This window comes from Drosophila montana, unplaced genomic scaffold (genome assembly GCF_035044405.1).
Source record: "Drosophila montana isolate Dmon_TW-CO22-7 unplaced genomic scaffold, ASM3504440v1 contig_3326_1, whole genome shotgun sequence".
Classification (NCBI taxonomy): Eukaryota; Metazoa; Arthropoda; class Insecta; order Diptera; family Drosophilidae; genus Drosophila; species Drosophila montana.
The window spans coordinates 154190-169607 of record NW_026998210.1 but is presented as its reverse complement, the minus strand read 5'-3'; the positions used below and the strand labels follow the sequence as shown (position 1 = coordinate 169607).

General features: G+C 43.2%; 1 protein-coding gene across 1 annotated transcript; it reads right to left on the bottom strand.

Annotated features, from left to right (window-relative positions):
- Positions 1 to 14168: 14168 nt before the first annotated feature.
- LOC135434505 (putative uncharacterized protein DDB_G0289963) lies at positions 14169 to 14975 on the bottom strand. Its single transcript, XM_064691113.1, has one exon. The coding sequence runs from the start codon at positions 14912 to 14914 to the stop codon at positions 14255 to 14257; it is 660 nt and encodes a 219-aa protein (XP_064547183.1). The 5' UTR covers positions 14915 to 14975; the 3' UTR covers positions 14169 to 14254.
- Positions 14976 to 15418: the final 443 nt, after the last annotated feature.

The window sequence follows — 15418 nt, the reverse complement described above, 5'->3', positions numbered from 1 at the left end:
GTTCAACAATGAGAGATCATGTGTGGACAATCGGGAAAGAGTTGCATTTGGCGCCTTATCGCATTACACGATACCCGGGGTTGGGCAATCTAATTGTCCGAGCAGCATCCTTTTGTGCCCTAAATCGACGGCTTCGCACCTCTGTTAAAAAAAAAAAACACAGAGGGAACTGGGTACAAAATCCAAATAAAAGACCGCAAAAGTTTTGCCAGCATCCGCAACAACAACTGGAACAACTGGAACAACTGGAACAACAACAAACAGCCTCATTTTCACACGCACTTTGAACCTTAGCTGGCATTCGTTCAGCTTCAGTTTTCGGGGTCCAGGTCCAGCATCCCCTAACCAGAAGATGAAAAAAAAACACAACGTACCCCTGCCCTAAGCATGATCTAATGCCGCACAGTTTTGGGTTCCTCTCCTCCCCACTCCTCGCCTCTTTTTTGGTGTAAAAAACTCGGTTTTTGACAGTAAAGTGCAAACATGATGCCATATAATACCATATAATATCATCTAATATAATGCACATAATTGCTTTGAGCCGGCAGCATCACTCAATTGGCTCATTGCCGGCGCAAAGTCAAGGACCCTTGAAATGATCTGAACGGGCCAGCCAGGGGTGGGGGAGGACAACAACAACAACAACAGCAACAACAACAACAACAACAACAACAAAATCCCTTTTTCCTTGCTTGTTTTCATTTATTATTTCTCCCATTTTCCACGTTTTTTTTTTGTTTTGTCCTTTTTTTTTTTTTTGGGTGTTTTGTTGCTTATAAATTGCCGCTAAATGGCTTGTAGAGCGGCAGGGAATGGGGTGGAGTGGAGGGGGCACAGCCTGTCATTGGTTTGTTTAGGGTTTGATGTGTCAATATTTGACAGATCAAATTGATATTTATACTTTAATGCCATAATGTGCGTGTGTGTGTGTGCTGACTAATTGGCTGATTAATGAACAGAGCCCAGCTAGCCATAGTTGGCGGTCATTTGATCTGTGCGAGGGTCACTCAGGGGTCAGCACTGGAAAGGATATTGATCGCAGCTTGAGTTCAGGCAGTATATCAAAGACATTTGATGTTATTGTACAACATATTATTATGCGGATTCCAGACTTAACTAAAGACTAGCTGGCAGACTTAATCGTCATTAGCTGGCTACAAGAATGCTTTAATATATGTTCCTCAGCAGCCTGAACCTATTCAAAATGAGTAAGGGCTCTTCTTAAATGTGTGTAACAGGCTGTCGTTAACATCTCCGACCCTATAAAGTATATGACATAGATTCTTGATCAGCATCAACAGTCGTATCGTTCGATAATCCTTTCTGTCTGTCCCCGATCTCGGGAACTTTAGGAGCCAGAAACTGAATTTGATCCCTTCTAGTGTTTAAGCAGCTCGAGTTGGCTTCACATAATCGATAACTTGCCCTATTACCAGGCAAACGATTAAAATCGATTTCGATATTCTACTTACACAAGCTAGAGACACCATCTGTCTAATGTAGACTTTCGTGACCACATTTCACTTTTGCATAAATCTTTCTTTCATCTTTTTTCTTTCATATATATGTGTGGCAAGTCTTATCAAGTTCGCACGACTATATTATATAGGTCAACCGAAAGAATCGGTCGAAAAATGAGTTTATGTATGGCAACATATTCTGTTTTCCCAGATATTTCTATTGAAGTCAGGATTTGCGAGCTTCACTATTCTCACATATCCGCATATCCGTAGGGCAAATGTCTATAATCTTCTTTAAATTTTATATTTTTTATAATTTGTTATAATTTATTATAAATACGTTCAGCGTCTTATAATATAATATAATGTACCTTACTTTGCATACCTATTTATGACCCGCAAATGGTTCGCGCAAAGCCGGGTAATGCCCGGCTAGTATACTCTATAATATTGTACGTAAGTCGTGTTAATGTACAGATAACCCAAGCACTTTTGTCTATAGCTTTCGATTTCAGGGATTTATATTTGCCTAATAGCCTAATCCTGGGACATCGCCTTTGCCTAGGTAAGTCCCGGTGCACAGCTGGAAGGAGTGCATGCTGCTTGGTCCACGGGGGAGGAGGGGGGGGGGGTAGAGAGGAGGGTACGGCACCCTGAGACATTGTGCCACGTGCCCCTCGCTGAGGGATGACGCCTCTGTCGCGGTTCCGTGCCGTCACCCAGCTCTTGTTCTTTTGGCTGCGGCTCAAGGAGGCGCCCGGCAACTGTTTCCTTTTTCGATTTTCAAATTTCGATTTTCGGGCCGGCATTGTGCGACCCGACGGTACCTAATCATTATAAATTATGTGGCAATGGCCCAGCCTCAGGCTCAGGCTCAGCCTCAGGTCCCGTCCACACAGACAGCACTCAGCCTGGGGCGCAGTCTGTGAAGGGGTTAAACTTTCTCACGATCTATAAAAATGGAAAAATGGAAATCCATAAAAACAAAAAAATAAATAAATTGAAAAGGGAAAACGCTAAAGTCTTGAGCAATAATTCATTTATGCAACCTTTTCTTCCAGCCATCCTTTCAACCTTTTTACTTGGCCTGTAACGGGTTTTTATTATACTTCTGTTTTCTCCATCGATCGATGGATCGACAGTTCGACAGTTCGACAGAGGGAAAAGTGTTTTCTTGGGCGCGTCAGTTGGATAGCTGATTAAGTTGAATTGTTGTGTCATGACAGGAGACAGGCGAATCCTTAAGGGTGAAGAAGCTGCTTGAGAGTTTCAAAATATTTGCAGCAAGGGTTACCAAGTGGGACGATCTGCTGCTGCTGCTGCTGCTGCTTCTTCTTCTCCGTGTGCATCCTGTGAGAAAGTGGAGGACTGAAAGCCGCTGCCCGAACAGCTGTGCAAATGTTTGCTCCAGTTGCTTGTTGCGGCTCTAACAAAAGTTCGAATCTGGCTAGAAGAGAGCATGTTCAACTGAAATATCACGCAACTAAGGATAACACACGCACACACGCACACACACACACACACACACACACACGCCTACACGCACACAACGATAACAACAAAATGTTGTCGCTTGCAACTTTCTGCAAGTTTTTGCAAATTCAGTTCGTTTAACGCATTTATTTACAATATAATTCTCATTATTATTGACATGTGTGTGAGTGTGTGTGTGTGGGTGTGTGTGTGTATGTAGGTGTGTGTGTCAGCAGCATCTTAAAAGTGTATAATTTCATTTGTGCTCGACCCTCGCATTTGCTTGCCAAAAATTTAGCCGCCAATGTGGCTAAATTTGCAAAAATAAGTAAGCTAGCTCCAGTCGGGAGTATCCGACTTGCAGCTACCCTTAGCTCAGGCTCAAGCTGCCGCTACAATACTCTACATTCGTTCTTCACATACATTCACAAAAAGGCATTCTTCCTTTGCCCAATATTTTTTGTGTGGAAAATCCATTCTTGGTAAACTTCGGTTTTTATGTCGTCCGATCTAGTTGGGATTTTCCGGGCTTATAAATTCTATGCAAAATACCTATTTATAGCAAAGCGCAGGGTTTACCTTAAGAAAAAAAGGGTTTTCTTGTTCCAATTTCGGTGGGAACGGGGAAGTTATTGAAAAGCTACGATTTTCTCAATCTGTTCATTTCTCAAAATCGATATATATCGATATTATGAAATGTGTGGAGTTATCGAAAAAATGATTAATACGTTTTGCGTGTAGCATAATGTTTCTAATCCTACCAATTTATCATTTTTTCGATAGCTCCTCTCATTTTAGAATATCGATATATGTCGTTATATGCAGATATTTCAAATTTCAAGTCTGTTGTTGGCTCGGAGATGTTTCCTTCTGCCTGTCACAGACATTCGCACAAGACTCTTTTACAACGAGTACAGGGTATAAAAAGCAAGGCAGAAAAAAAACAGAACTGCAGTAAATAATAAAAATGAAAACAGCAGCAGAAGTCGAGCTAGCGTTATCCAACGAAACAGCATCAGACCAGAGTCCATGTAAAGTGGATAACATTTCAGGGTAAAAGCAAAAGGCAGCAGCAACAAGAGCAGCATCAACATCGCCGGCAACCAGCGGCAGGAGCTGGTGATGAAGTTGCTACGGAAATTCGTTATTGTGTTACCACAGGCGATGTGTCTGTGTCCCAATGTTATGTTGCCAGCGCCAGCGCCAGTGACGGTGCGGCAACAGCCCCACCCACAACTCACTCTCTCGCTCTCCCTCTCTCTCTCTCTCTCTCTCTCTCTGGCCACATTCGCAGTCGGCGACTGTCCAACAACAGCAGCAACAGCAAACGGCCACGTCGCACAGTGCCTCAAATTCATATGCATATTTGTTTCGTCCCATCGATAAGTTATCGATAACATGCTCGATAAGTCGATGGGTCTTCAAATGCTCGATTTTGCATAAAAGCGTATGGGAAGATAGACTGATTGTTTGCATGACTGACTGACTGACTGACTGATTGACTGACTGACTGACTGAGTGACTGACTGACTGACTGACTGATTGACTGATCGATTGACTGACTGATGGCTTGACTGACTGATGGCTTGACTGATTGACTGATTGACTGACTGACTGACTGACTGACTGTCTGACTGACTGACTGACTGATTGACTGATCGATTGACTGACTGATGGCTTGACTGATTGACTGATTGACTGACTGACTGACTGCCTGACTGACTGACTGACTGACTGACTGACTGACTGACTGACTGACTGACTGACTGACTGACTGACTGACTGACTGACTGACTGACTGACTGACTGACTGACTGACTGATTGACTGATGGACTGATTGATTAGTGATTGTCGCCCAACAAGGAAAGGTGCAAGTATCTGCTAGCTATCACCTGCAAGTGTAGAAAATAGATGGCAAACGGATGCAAAACTATTTGAGACGGATTTCATACTGTTCGGCAAATTCTCTACATCGGGTGGAAAATGAGTTGCGAATTGGAAATTTGTTCCGAACAGCTTTATATTCACTTAATGAGCTCTACATTCAAAATGTAAACATACTTAAATGAAGAGAACAACTTTTTTTTTCATTCGTATAAAATGTCGATGAAACACTAAGCCCGGACAAAGCCGGGCTATATCCGCTAATATAATACATAAATACATATATCCCGGGAAAGATCGCCAATGCCAGCATTATACATATTATATATATGTATTGCTAATTTATTGATTTTAATTGTTGTATATTTTTTTGAATATTTGCATTGTTTTATTTGCAACAAAAACTCATATATTTGCACCACGGTGCAGCCACGACACGACGTTGATGCCAGGGAGAAGAACTGCGGCGCACGGCGCCGGCCACCTTTTGGCTCAAATAAGAAGTAGCGACCTTTTGCATGCACGACGATATTTTAATATGCAAAATTTCAAATAGTCCTCGCACACACACACACACACACACACACACACACATATGCGACTCGTTGATTCCTTTGGTCATGTGTACGGACGACGGAGGACATTGGATGATGTTGCACGGGGTTGAGTTGGGCCGTGCCGAATGGACGCCCGCTAGGCAGTTGGCATGCCCGGGCCGCGTGTGGGCGTATTTGGTCGCCAGAGTATCCAATTCAAAAATTTTGCAAACCAACCAAGCGGAATTGGCAGGGACGGTGGCGGAGGCGGAGGCGGAGGCAGCGGCGGAGCTTAAGAACCCGTCCAGAAACTGAGGCGGGGCTCCCATTCGACTTTTTTCATTTCCTTTTCCGTTGGCAGGCGGCGGCGGCAACGGCGGCGGCGACCACCGAAGCGCATCAACAAGCAACAAGGCAAGCAGCACGACCAGGCACACACACAACACACACACTCGCACACACTCGCACACATATGAGCATCCAAGTCGCAGAAGGGCGTACGCAAAACGACCCCGGGGGCCAGACCGGTCGTTCGACTAACCGTCCGTTCGCCAGTAACTGCAGGTGGTACGACATCCGTTAAAAAACTGCTCCTGGGTTCAAATCGGGGTTTTGCTGCACTCAAAGAAAAAAAAAGAAGAAGAAATTGCTCCATTTCGCACTGAAATATCAGAAATTCTTCTCTGTTCTTATGACATACGAGATTGAATATGCTTTTCTTAAGGGAAGCCTTTTTCTTTTATACCCATTGAAAATGGGTTAAGAGGGTTCAATGGGGTTTTTTTTTCCTGAAAAAGCCACATTTTAATATACTATTAGATCGACATATTATTGATTTCAAACTATTCTAATATATCTAAAATAATATATATTTTAAACTTTTCTAAAATAATCTACAATAATTTCTGATAAATTGAAAAAAAAACTCTAAATTCTAGAAATATTGCCTTACATTAGCTTCATTATTATTATTTAATTTAATCTGGGCCCTTCTTTTTCTAAGTGTACGATTGGGTGGGCATTTTGTGGCTGGATTGATATTGAAATTATGTGTGCAGCCGTGTTTTTTTGGGTTTTGCCATTTGCATTAGGGCCGGTTTAGTTTGCGCCACGAATCCCGGGGCTCTTGAGACATTCTCTTGACCAGGGTCTGTCCACTGTCAGTCCCCGCCCCCATTCTCCCCTTCTCGCCCCTTTGCAGCCATCCATTTAGCCATCCATCCATATGTCAGGCCAGTCAATCACAACTCTTGCTGGGCTGCCTTGCCACATTTCCTGATTTACGCAGGTAGCATTCGAGTTGACTCCATTTGTGGCGTTGTTTGTATTGTTGTGGGCACACCCACACACACACCCACACACACACCCACACACATCTGATGTGGGGTTGTTGTGAATGGATGCGAGTGCATTAGATGCTGGCCCAAACGAAATCCCCTTTCGATAATATTGTGTTTGGCATAGGCAAAGTTATTGCGTGCTTGGTCAACAGAAATGATTGGATAGACCGAATTTAGCATGAGATGGAAATCGATTCGATTAACGCATATATATATATGGGTATATATATCTTGGGTATGAGTGTGTGTGGCTCTTCGTAGCTGACACCCGAAATTAGCTAAGTTGTTGAGCACATCTTTAAATTGTTGGATGCTCAACGATCCAATTTGGTTAACTAAGTATGTGTATAAGAGAAGGATTACTACTAAATACATGAATACCCTTGTGGAAGAGGTTGATAACAAATGGGTAGATAGCCACCGATTGTTCCTATGGCAGCCATGCCATATAGTTGACAGATCTTCTATATACGACTTTGCAGTTGCCTGTGGATTTGAAAGACTAAGAGAATTGTTCCCATGGAAGTAGACACGCGGACACGGCTTTATAGTCACATGTAAAGCACAGATAGAGATAAGGTATATACATATATATAAAGTATTATGGTATCTGTGCTTATATAAGTATATATACCTTATGGGATCTACAAGGGTGTAGAAAGTATTTCAAAGGTTTTCCAGTCGAAGATTTATGAAAATGTGATCCAGCTACAGATAACTAATTAGCTCCAACAAAATCTACCAATATATATATATATATATATATATCAGCTTACACAAAGGACCGCTAACCCTTCCTATATACCAATCCAATCTAGCAGTTTCTAACTCTCAATCTATTCTTGGAACGATGGAATACAATTTTTTTTAAATATTATGAAATGCATTATAAAACTATTGATCGATAATCTTTAATCTCTATATATAATACTGTTTGTCCTGACTGACTGAAAGACTGATTGATGGACTGACTGACTGACTGATTGGAAATCAACGCACAGCTGAAATTTTCATTGTATGTGTTACCTTATGTGATGTAGGTGCACGTTAAGACGAGGTTTCGGGAAATTTCTCCCGCAAGTGTGGAAAAATCGTGAAAAATGTTTGTATGAAACGTTTTTGTTTTCCGTCCCATTGTTTTAAGACTCATTTATGTTGAATGTGCCACGGGCAAGGCCGGGGCATACCCGCTATTATCTTATATAGACATAGGTCGAAATTTCCCACTCCGATAACTCGGTCAAAACTCAACCGATTTTCACGAGGTTTGGCTATTTGCTCATCGCTTGGGCTCTAAATCTGGCAACATTATTTCGGGTCAAAATTCATGTGAAAAATAACCCATATACACATAGGTCATAATTTCCCACCCCATAACTTGGTCAAAACTCAACCGATTTTCATAAGGTTTGGCTTTTCTAAATGGCTTGGCCCTTAGAACGTTTTGGCATCTAAATCTGGATACATTATTCCTGGTCAAAATTCATGTGAAAATCCTATATACTAGGTCGAAATTTCCCACCCCCATATTGAAGATTAATAATTTTATAATATATTTCATGGCATGTTTTAATATATTATTCCATCGATCCAAGAATGGATTAAGATATAGAACCTGCTTAATTGAATTGGAAATTGCAACGAGTTAGAGGACATTTGTGAAAGATTATAGAATAAAATAAGCAGAGCTAAGGTTGTTTTTTATGGTAGACTGTGTTAAGGTAGGTTAATAGCTATGAGCTGAGGCATAGTGAATAGATGGGATGAGAGTTTTTTCCAAATAGCCAATCATATAAAGAATATAGTATGAAACAATTCTAATTTAGTGGATCAATTTATTATTGTATGGATCCAATTTGGGTAGATAGACAACATTAAATTCCGTTTTCGAGTTTGTCTCAGACTTTAAAACTTGTAAAAGAACATAAAAACTGAACAGCTTAACGCTTGGCTGGCCATTCGAGTGTGTTCAGTTGTTTGATAAACCATTTGATATGCATTTAATTGGAGCTCACAACTGGCAAATCGATGCGTATTGTTCTTGCTAGCCCTAAGCCCTCCCAACTCCCCCTGCCTTGAAGTCAAAACAGGTGAACCAGGTAAAGCGAACGTAATGGACTTCAGTGTGGAGCTCCAGTTGTTTCTCTAAGAAAAACAACAAAGGAAATCGCCAACTTGCATTTATCGCTACATATCACAGTGGAAGGGGGACTGTGAGTTGGGGAATGGGAAGGGGAAGGGACACAGAAACAAAGGCCTCAGCAAGGGGGAGCGGGGTGGTTCATATTCCTGACATGGCCAGACTTTCCTGCCAAGCACTTGTCTCTGGGCTCAGCTTGACGCTGGCCGACCAATTCTCTGAGCAGAGCAGACTGAGAGAGGGGTACTCTCAAAGGGGAGCGGGGGAGTAAGAAGAGGGGGGCGGGGGTTGGGAGTTGGTTCTATAGACAAGGCACAAAACAATATGCGATGATATGATGCGTGTGCCTCGCGTGTGTGTTATGTGTGTGCGCGTGTGTGTGTGTGTGTTTCAGGTTGTTTTTGGAGCGCGACGGACGCGTTGCGTTGTTGTTTTGACAACATGCGACCAGGACTCCAAGCCCAGCGCCCCACCCCCCCTTGCCAGCCAAGCGCACACAAAAGAAAATTCAAGCGTCGCATATGTGTGTGGCAATAGGTGGGGCCGGGTGGTGTGAGGGCAAGAATATTTAACAGGAAGAAACCAATAAAACCTAATGATATGAAAAAATGCAATTTTCTGAAACTCAACCAACACACACAAACACACACACACACACGTACAAGAAACACAACAAATACAACGATGCGTAGAGTCTGGGGCCACGTTTACACGGAGTAGAATGGCAGCAACAGCAGCTGAAATCGCAGCAACAATATCATGGTTAACAGCAACAGCAGCAGGAGAAGCAGTAGCAGCAACAGCAGCAGCACGCACAAGAGAAGCAATAGCAGCAACTATTGCAGCATTAGCAGGTGGAGCAACAGCGACAACAGCGACAACAGCAGCAACTGCAACAGCAAAAGAAACAGCAGCAATGGCAGCAAGGATCATCCACAAATGAAGTGTCCACAACAACAAGTTGAGCAACATCAGCAACAGTAGCAAGAAAAACATGTAGACTAGCAACTGCGACAGCAATATGGCAAACAACATAAGCGGAGAGCAGCGACAACATAAAACAAAATCAAAGAGCAGCAACAACACAAGCAACAGCTGAATTATCAGCAGCAACAGCAGCAAAATCAACGACAGCAACATGAACTCTAAAAGAAACAGAAGCAGGAGCAATAGCTGAGAAAGCTAATGCAGCAGCAGCAGCAACAAGAACAGATACTAGATGTAGACTCTGCAGAAACTAAACATATACGAGCAATCACTTGAATTGCAGCAGCAGCAATGCCAACTGCATCAGCTGTAACAATAACAGCAGCAACACAAATGACATCAGCAAAAGAGCAGTAAAAAGAAAAACTGGCAGCAACATGGAAAGCAATGGCAATAGCAGCAGCAACAAAAACAGCAGCAACAGCAGCAGAAACAGCAACAGCAGCAGCAATAGCAGCAGCTGCAGCAGCAACATGCCAGATGCAACAGCAACGACAGCAAGAAATAAGGAGAGAGAGAGAGAGACAGAGAGAGAGGGAGAGCAATGTTAGAAATTTTGGCAATTGTAGGCGTAAATGCAACAGCAACAACAATAGCAACAAATTGCTATTTACGCTGTTAACAGCAGCAGCAACATTAACAGCAATAGCAGCAGCAGCAACAGCAACCATTCCAGCAACATGCCAAATGCAACAACAGCAAGAAATAAGAAGCGAGAGAGAGAGAGGGAGAGCAAAGTCTGAAATGTCAGCAATTGTAGGCGTAAATGCAGCAGCAACAGCAACACTGGCATCTAAAATCGCACTCTAAGCAGTTAACAGCAGCTGCAACAGTAACATTAACAGCGGCAACATTTGGAGCAGTCGAGTGTTGCTGTTAGCAGCAGCTAGCATAGCATAGAGAAAATTCGGAAAATTTTCCAAATGTCGCAGCGAATGCAACGAGATAAAAAAGAAGGGGAGCTTTCCAACAACCCATCTGAGCGGATGCTGCGAATAGTCGTAGAATTTGCAAATGCTGCTGCTTCATCGTGTAAACATTGCGTTGCGTTTGATTTTCCGCTTCAAAAAATCAGAAACATCAGAGCCGTCTTGGCCAAAGATGATGATGATGATGTTGATGATGATGATGATGAAGATAAAGATGATGAAGATGGCCGTGTCTTTGGCGCTTCTTGTGTTTTGCCTCGGTGACATGTTGTTCTCTGTTGTCGCTGCCGCTGCTGCTGCTGCTGCTGCCTCTTCTGCTGCCTCTGCTGCTTCTGCTTCTTGTTGTCCGCGTAAGTTGTCATATGTGAAGTTTTGCGCGTTGCTGAATTTTTATATTACGTGCACAGCAACAACAGCAACAACAACAGCAGCAACAGCAACAACAAAAAGCAAAGCAAATAGGAAGAAAAAATAAAAATACACGAACTTGGCTTCAAAAAGAAAACGACAAGGACGGCAACAGCAGCTGAAGTGAGTGAGAAGCAGATATAAAAAAGAACGTGGGAAACGTAACGAAATGAAATGAAAGACAACAACAACAACAGCAGCAACAACAACAACAGCAACAACAATACAAACATGGCACCCAACACTTGTTTCATGTCCGTCCCCAGCCGCTTCTCGTTTGTACTGCGCCTGGCAACGTCCACTGCACGTCCCTTGGCCAGGCAGAGGCTTGCTGATAATGGGGTGTGGGCAGGGGGGAGGAGGGGGGGGGGTACTGAGTTGGGGTATTGCCTTTGAGTTTGAGGATGACACGCCAGGCAGCCATTGCCGTTGCATATGACAATGTATTACCGCTAAACGGAGGGCGAACCGTGCCCAACCGAACTCAAACAACGTCACCCCCTCCCCCGCCCACCGTCCTCCTCTTTCTGGTCTGCGTAGTCAGTTCACAGGACACAGGCGCAACGCATGTAAGCAATTTTGCAAAGTACTTAGTCAGCATCTTTTTAACCCTTACCCCACCGCACACAGCAACAGCAACAGCACACAGCAAGAGCAAGAGACCAGCCCCCGCCGCCCCTGCGCTGCCTTTGAAGGTGGCCGCGGGGTGACCGTTCGTCAGCAGCGCCCACGCATGGCGCTGCGCAGATACCGAGGGTAATGTTATGTCCTGTCACTGGCTACAGTCAAACGATAAGCCAGACGGCAAACGGCGAACGGCGAACGGCGAACAGCAGAGGCAGCCCAACTAACCCCCAACCCCATCGAAAAAAAAAACAAATTACCCCCCTGTAGCCACTGCCCCTGCTTAGTGACTGTTTCTACACTACAAGTCGCAGGCCGCGCAATTTTTTAACATTTTTTAACACTGCGTTTCGGTTGACTTCGGCAACGGAGTTTTCTTTCCTTCCGATTCTCTCTCTTTTTTTTTTTTCCTTAACACATATTAAGCCGCAAAAATATTGCCGGGTACGTCGCAGCAGGCAAAATGAAAATAAAAACAAAAACAGGAATTATGCTCGCGGTGACGAATATTGAATACCCTGCAATTTTTGCAGACGGTTCGAAGCCCGAAATTCCAAGATCCAAAATTACGGGCATATTTTCCGTAGAAGGTGCAATTATAATATGGAAAGTTTTGTAACATGTCAAACCAAGATTTGAACCGGAATATGCAAACCTGATGCATGAATCAAAGCGAAAGGCAGGGAGTTGGGTTCTTAAAATACCTACATATATGATATAGGAGTTGGATTTGGATGACAACAATATAGATGTGTGTGTATATATATAAATCGGGTATATACGCCCGTTCAAAATTTCTTAACAGAATTCTATAAAAAATGTCAGGAGTGGTCGACTAGGAAAGAGACGAACAGGCAGTCATATGTATATGCCCAGCTTATTGTCCTGATCAAGAGTATATATGTATAGGCTTATACTATCATGCCCTTTATGCCCATTGTCAATGGGCACAGGGTATTCAAATGTATACATATGTAGAAATAGAATTTGCAAAACCATGCCGCCAGGTTAGGGCTGGGGCTAGTGTTGGCTGCGGGGGTCGGGGTAGGGCGGGGGTGTGGCATGCGAAAAGAGGAAGAAAAAAAATGGCAGTGGCCTTCTAATTCACTCGATAGCCATTCATTGGAAATTCTTGATTGATGCTCTGCCCTTGTCTGCAGCGCGTTGATAAGCTGGCAAAGACTGTGCGGACCGCCCGCCCATACCGCCCGCCGCCCGCCGCCATTTGGCTACCCTCAAAGCCAGCTCAGTCCGCAGCACATTTTTACAACTGCTGCGTTGTCAGTTAGTTTTTCAATTTTTCATTTTACATATTTCACGGATTAGATGAGGCCAACAGCAACAACAACAAATGGCCATTTCCCAGCTACAAGTTGCAGGTTGCGGGCGCAGGGGCAGAAGTGAATTGTGGTTATCGGAACTGCAATAAATATGTACATATATTCATATGAACCCGACTTTGACACACACTCATTTTTTCACGCCAGCTCGCCGCCTGTCCTCTTTGTATGGAGCTCTGCTGTTTCCGGAATCCTGCGTACTCGGTATTCACTTAGAATTTGCAGAGATTTCCAAGAAGCTTGTGATTAACTAGCAGATATATCACATTCAGTTCTCAGATATTACAAAAGTTAACCTCACTTTTGATATCCTCTTTTAGCACTTGACTATCCTCAAAAAGAGCCCCCCCCCCTCCCCCCCTATAGCAAATGTGTTGTTGATTAACTTCGGTGTTTAAAGTCCGATCTTTATGCGAATTGCAGTACGAATTTTATGACGAGTGAAAGAGTGAAGTGATATACTTATATTCGGAATAGAATTCGGACTAAGCAAGAACATAGATAAGTTATTCTGGCTCTAATTAGCTCCGATACTTATCAATTTCGTGTAGGTACCTGATCGGGGCGGGAAACAGAGCTACGTTCTCAAAGTCTTCGATGGCTAGTTCGATGCTGACCAACAATATATGTAACATATACATATGTCTTCGGAGATCCATAAGACTCCTTCTTAGCCCATTTAAAGGGCTTTAAAGTCTACTTGGAGCAGATTGTTTATTTGCAAAAGTTGGTTGCCAGCTCGTTTCGGGTATAAAAAGAAGAAAACTGTTCAGAGTCTGTTGTTGATGAAACGTTTCTTTGTTTTTAATCCAAGCAGTTTTTTAACGCGAAAATACTTGCACAGCACGTTCTTATTTGAGCTCGAAATTGTAACCGGGTATTCTGAGAACTTCACAATCGAGCGTACAGCTAGAGGATACAAATTGTTTTCCTTCCTACACCCAGACAGATTCTAGCTAAATTAACATTGTCAACTTTCCAATTTGATTCGGCCTTGCGATCGTGCTACCCATCATCATTAGAGATGTAATAGAAACGTCTGGGCATTTGAAACATGGTCATAACTTTAATCATATAGGAACATTATAATGAATATATATGTATATGTATATTTATCTCATCAGAGCATGCTTCATTGTTTGCGCTTGCATCGATCATCCAATTCCTTGAAATACTTGACCGCAATGTCCCGAGCGCAATGTTTCTTCGGTTCGGTTGTCGCGACAGGTCGTAGATTTCCATTTTTGATTCCATTTCTGTTATTACCTTTATTGATATTGTTATTATTGTTATTCGTATTATTCGTATTAATAATATTCGTTGGTGTCGTCTTGCGTTCGTTGGCCTGCTCCGTTTGGTAGGGATAATCGGTGGTGAATTGTTCCTTCTTGGCCTTTTTGGGGCGCATTCCCCTGGAGGCGATCGAATTGATTGATCGAGCATCGAACTTAATCGGTCTGATGGGCCTGCTGCCGAACTCGGATACCGTATGAATCGATTCATCGGATGTCTTTGGCGTTCCAAGGCCACGCAGGCTCTTGCGTATCTCCCTGTGGCGATCGAGTATCTCGCATACCTTGTCCTCGATCAATTGGTCCAGCTTGTCCAGCTTGAGGTTCCTCAGCTTCTGCTCCAGCAGCACAGTCACCGTATTATTGATCGTCTCGTACATGTCCTTCACCTCCATAAGGCTCGACTCTTGCGTTTTTTGATCCGGGCGCAGCATCTCCAAAGCATCCTCGGTGATGAGCGCAAATCGCAACTTTGGAAATCTTTTATCACTGTTTGCCATGGCTGAAAACTGGTTCAAGTATATTTTCAAATAGGTGCAAAAATGAAAAAAAAAAAAAAAAAACAGAATCAGAAGACTATGAAAATACAATTTGGAAAACAAGTAAAAAGTGAACTTCAAATTTAAAAGAATTTTTCTGTTTTTGCCCTGAAAGATTTGTGTTCTTATTCGATTTACAAAAACTATTGTTCTGAGAGTCCAGAACTAACTGATGTTACGGACCGGCTGACCCAGTCGACTGGTTTCTCATGGCCTACTCCAAGCGATTGTCAAAAAGAGCTGAAGCACTGTCCCGAACTCTTATTCTTCCCCCCTCCCCCATACCCGTCTCTCCACTCTCCACTCTCCACTCTCTCTCTCTCTGGGTCGCCCGCTCTGATTGCCTTTGACTCGAGCACTTCCTTTGGATCTATTGTTTTGGTGACATGTGACAGGCCGTACTTCCCAATATTGGCACGCAGCGCATTGTACTCAGACTTTTGAGTCGGGGCTGGATAAAAACAA

Bases quoted from the DNA above. Each gene is read 5' to 3' on its own strand.
- LOC135434505 (XM_064691113.1), bottom strand. From the start codon at position 14,914: ATGGCAAACAGTGATAAAAGATTTCCAAAGTTGCGATTTGCGCTCATC.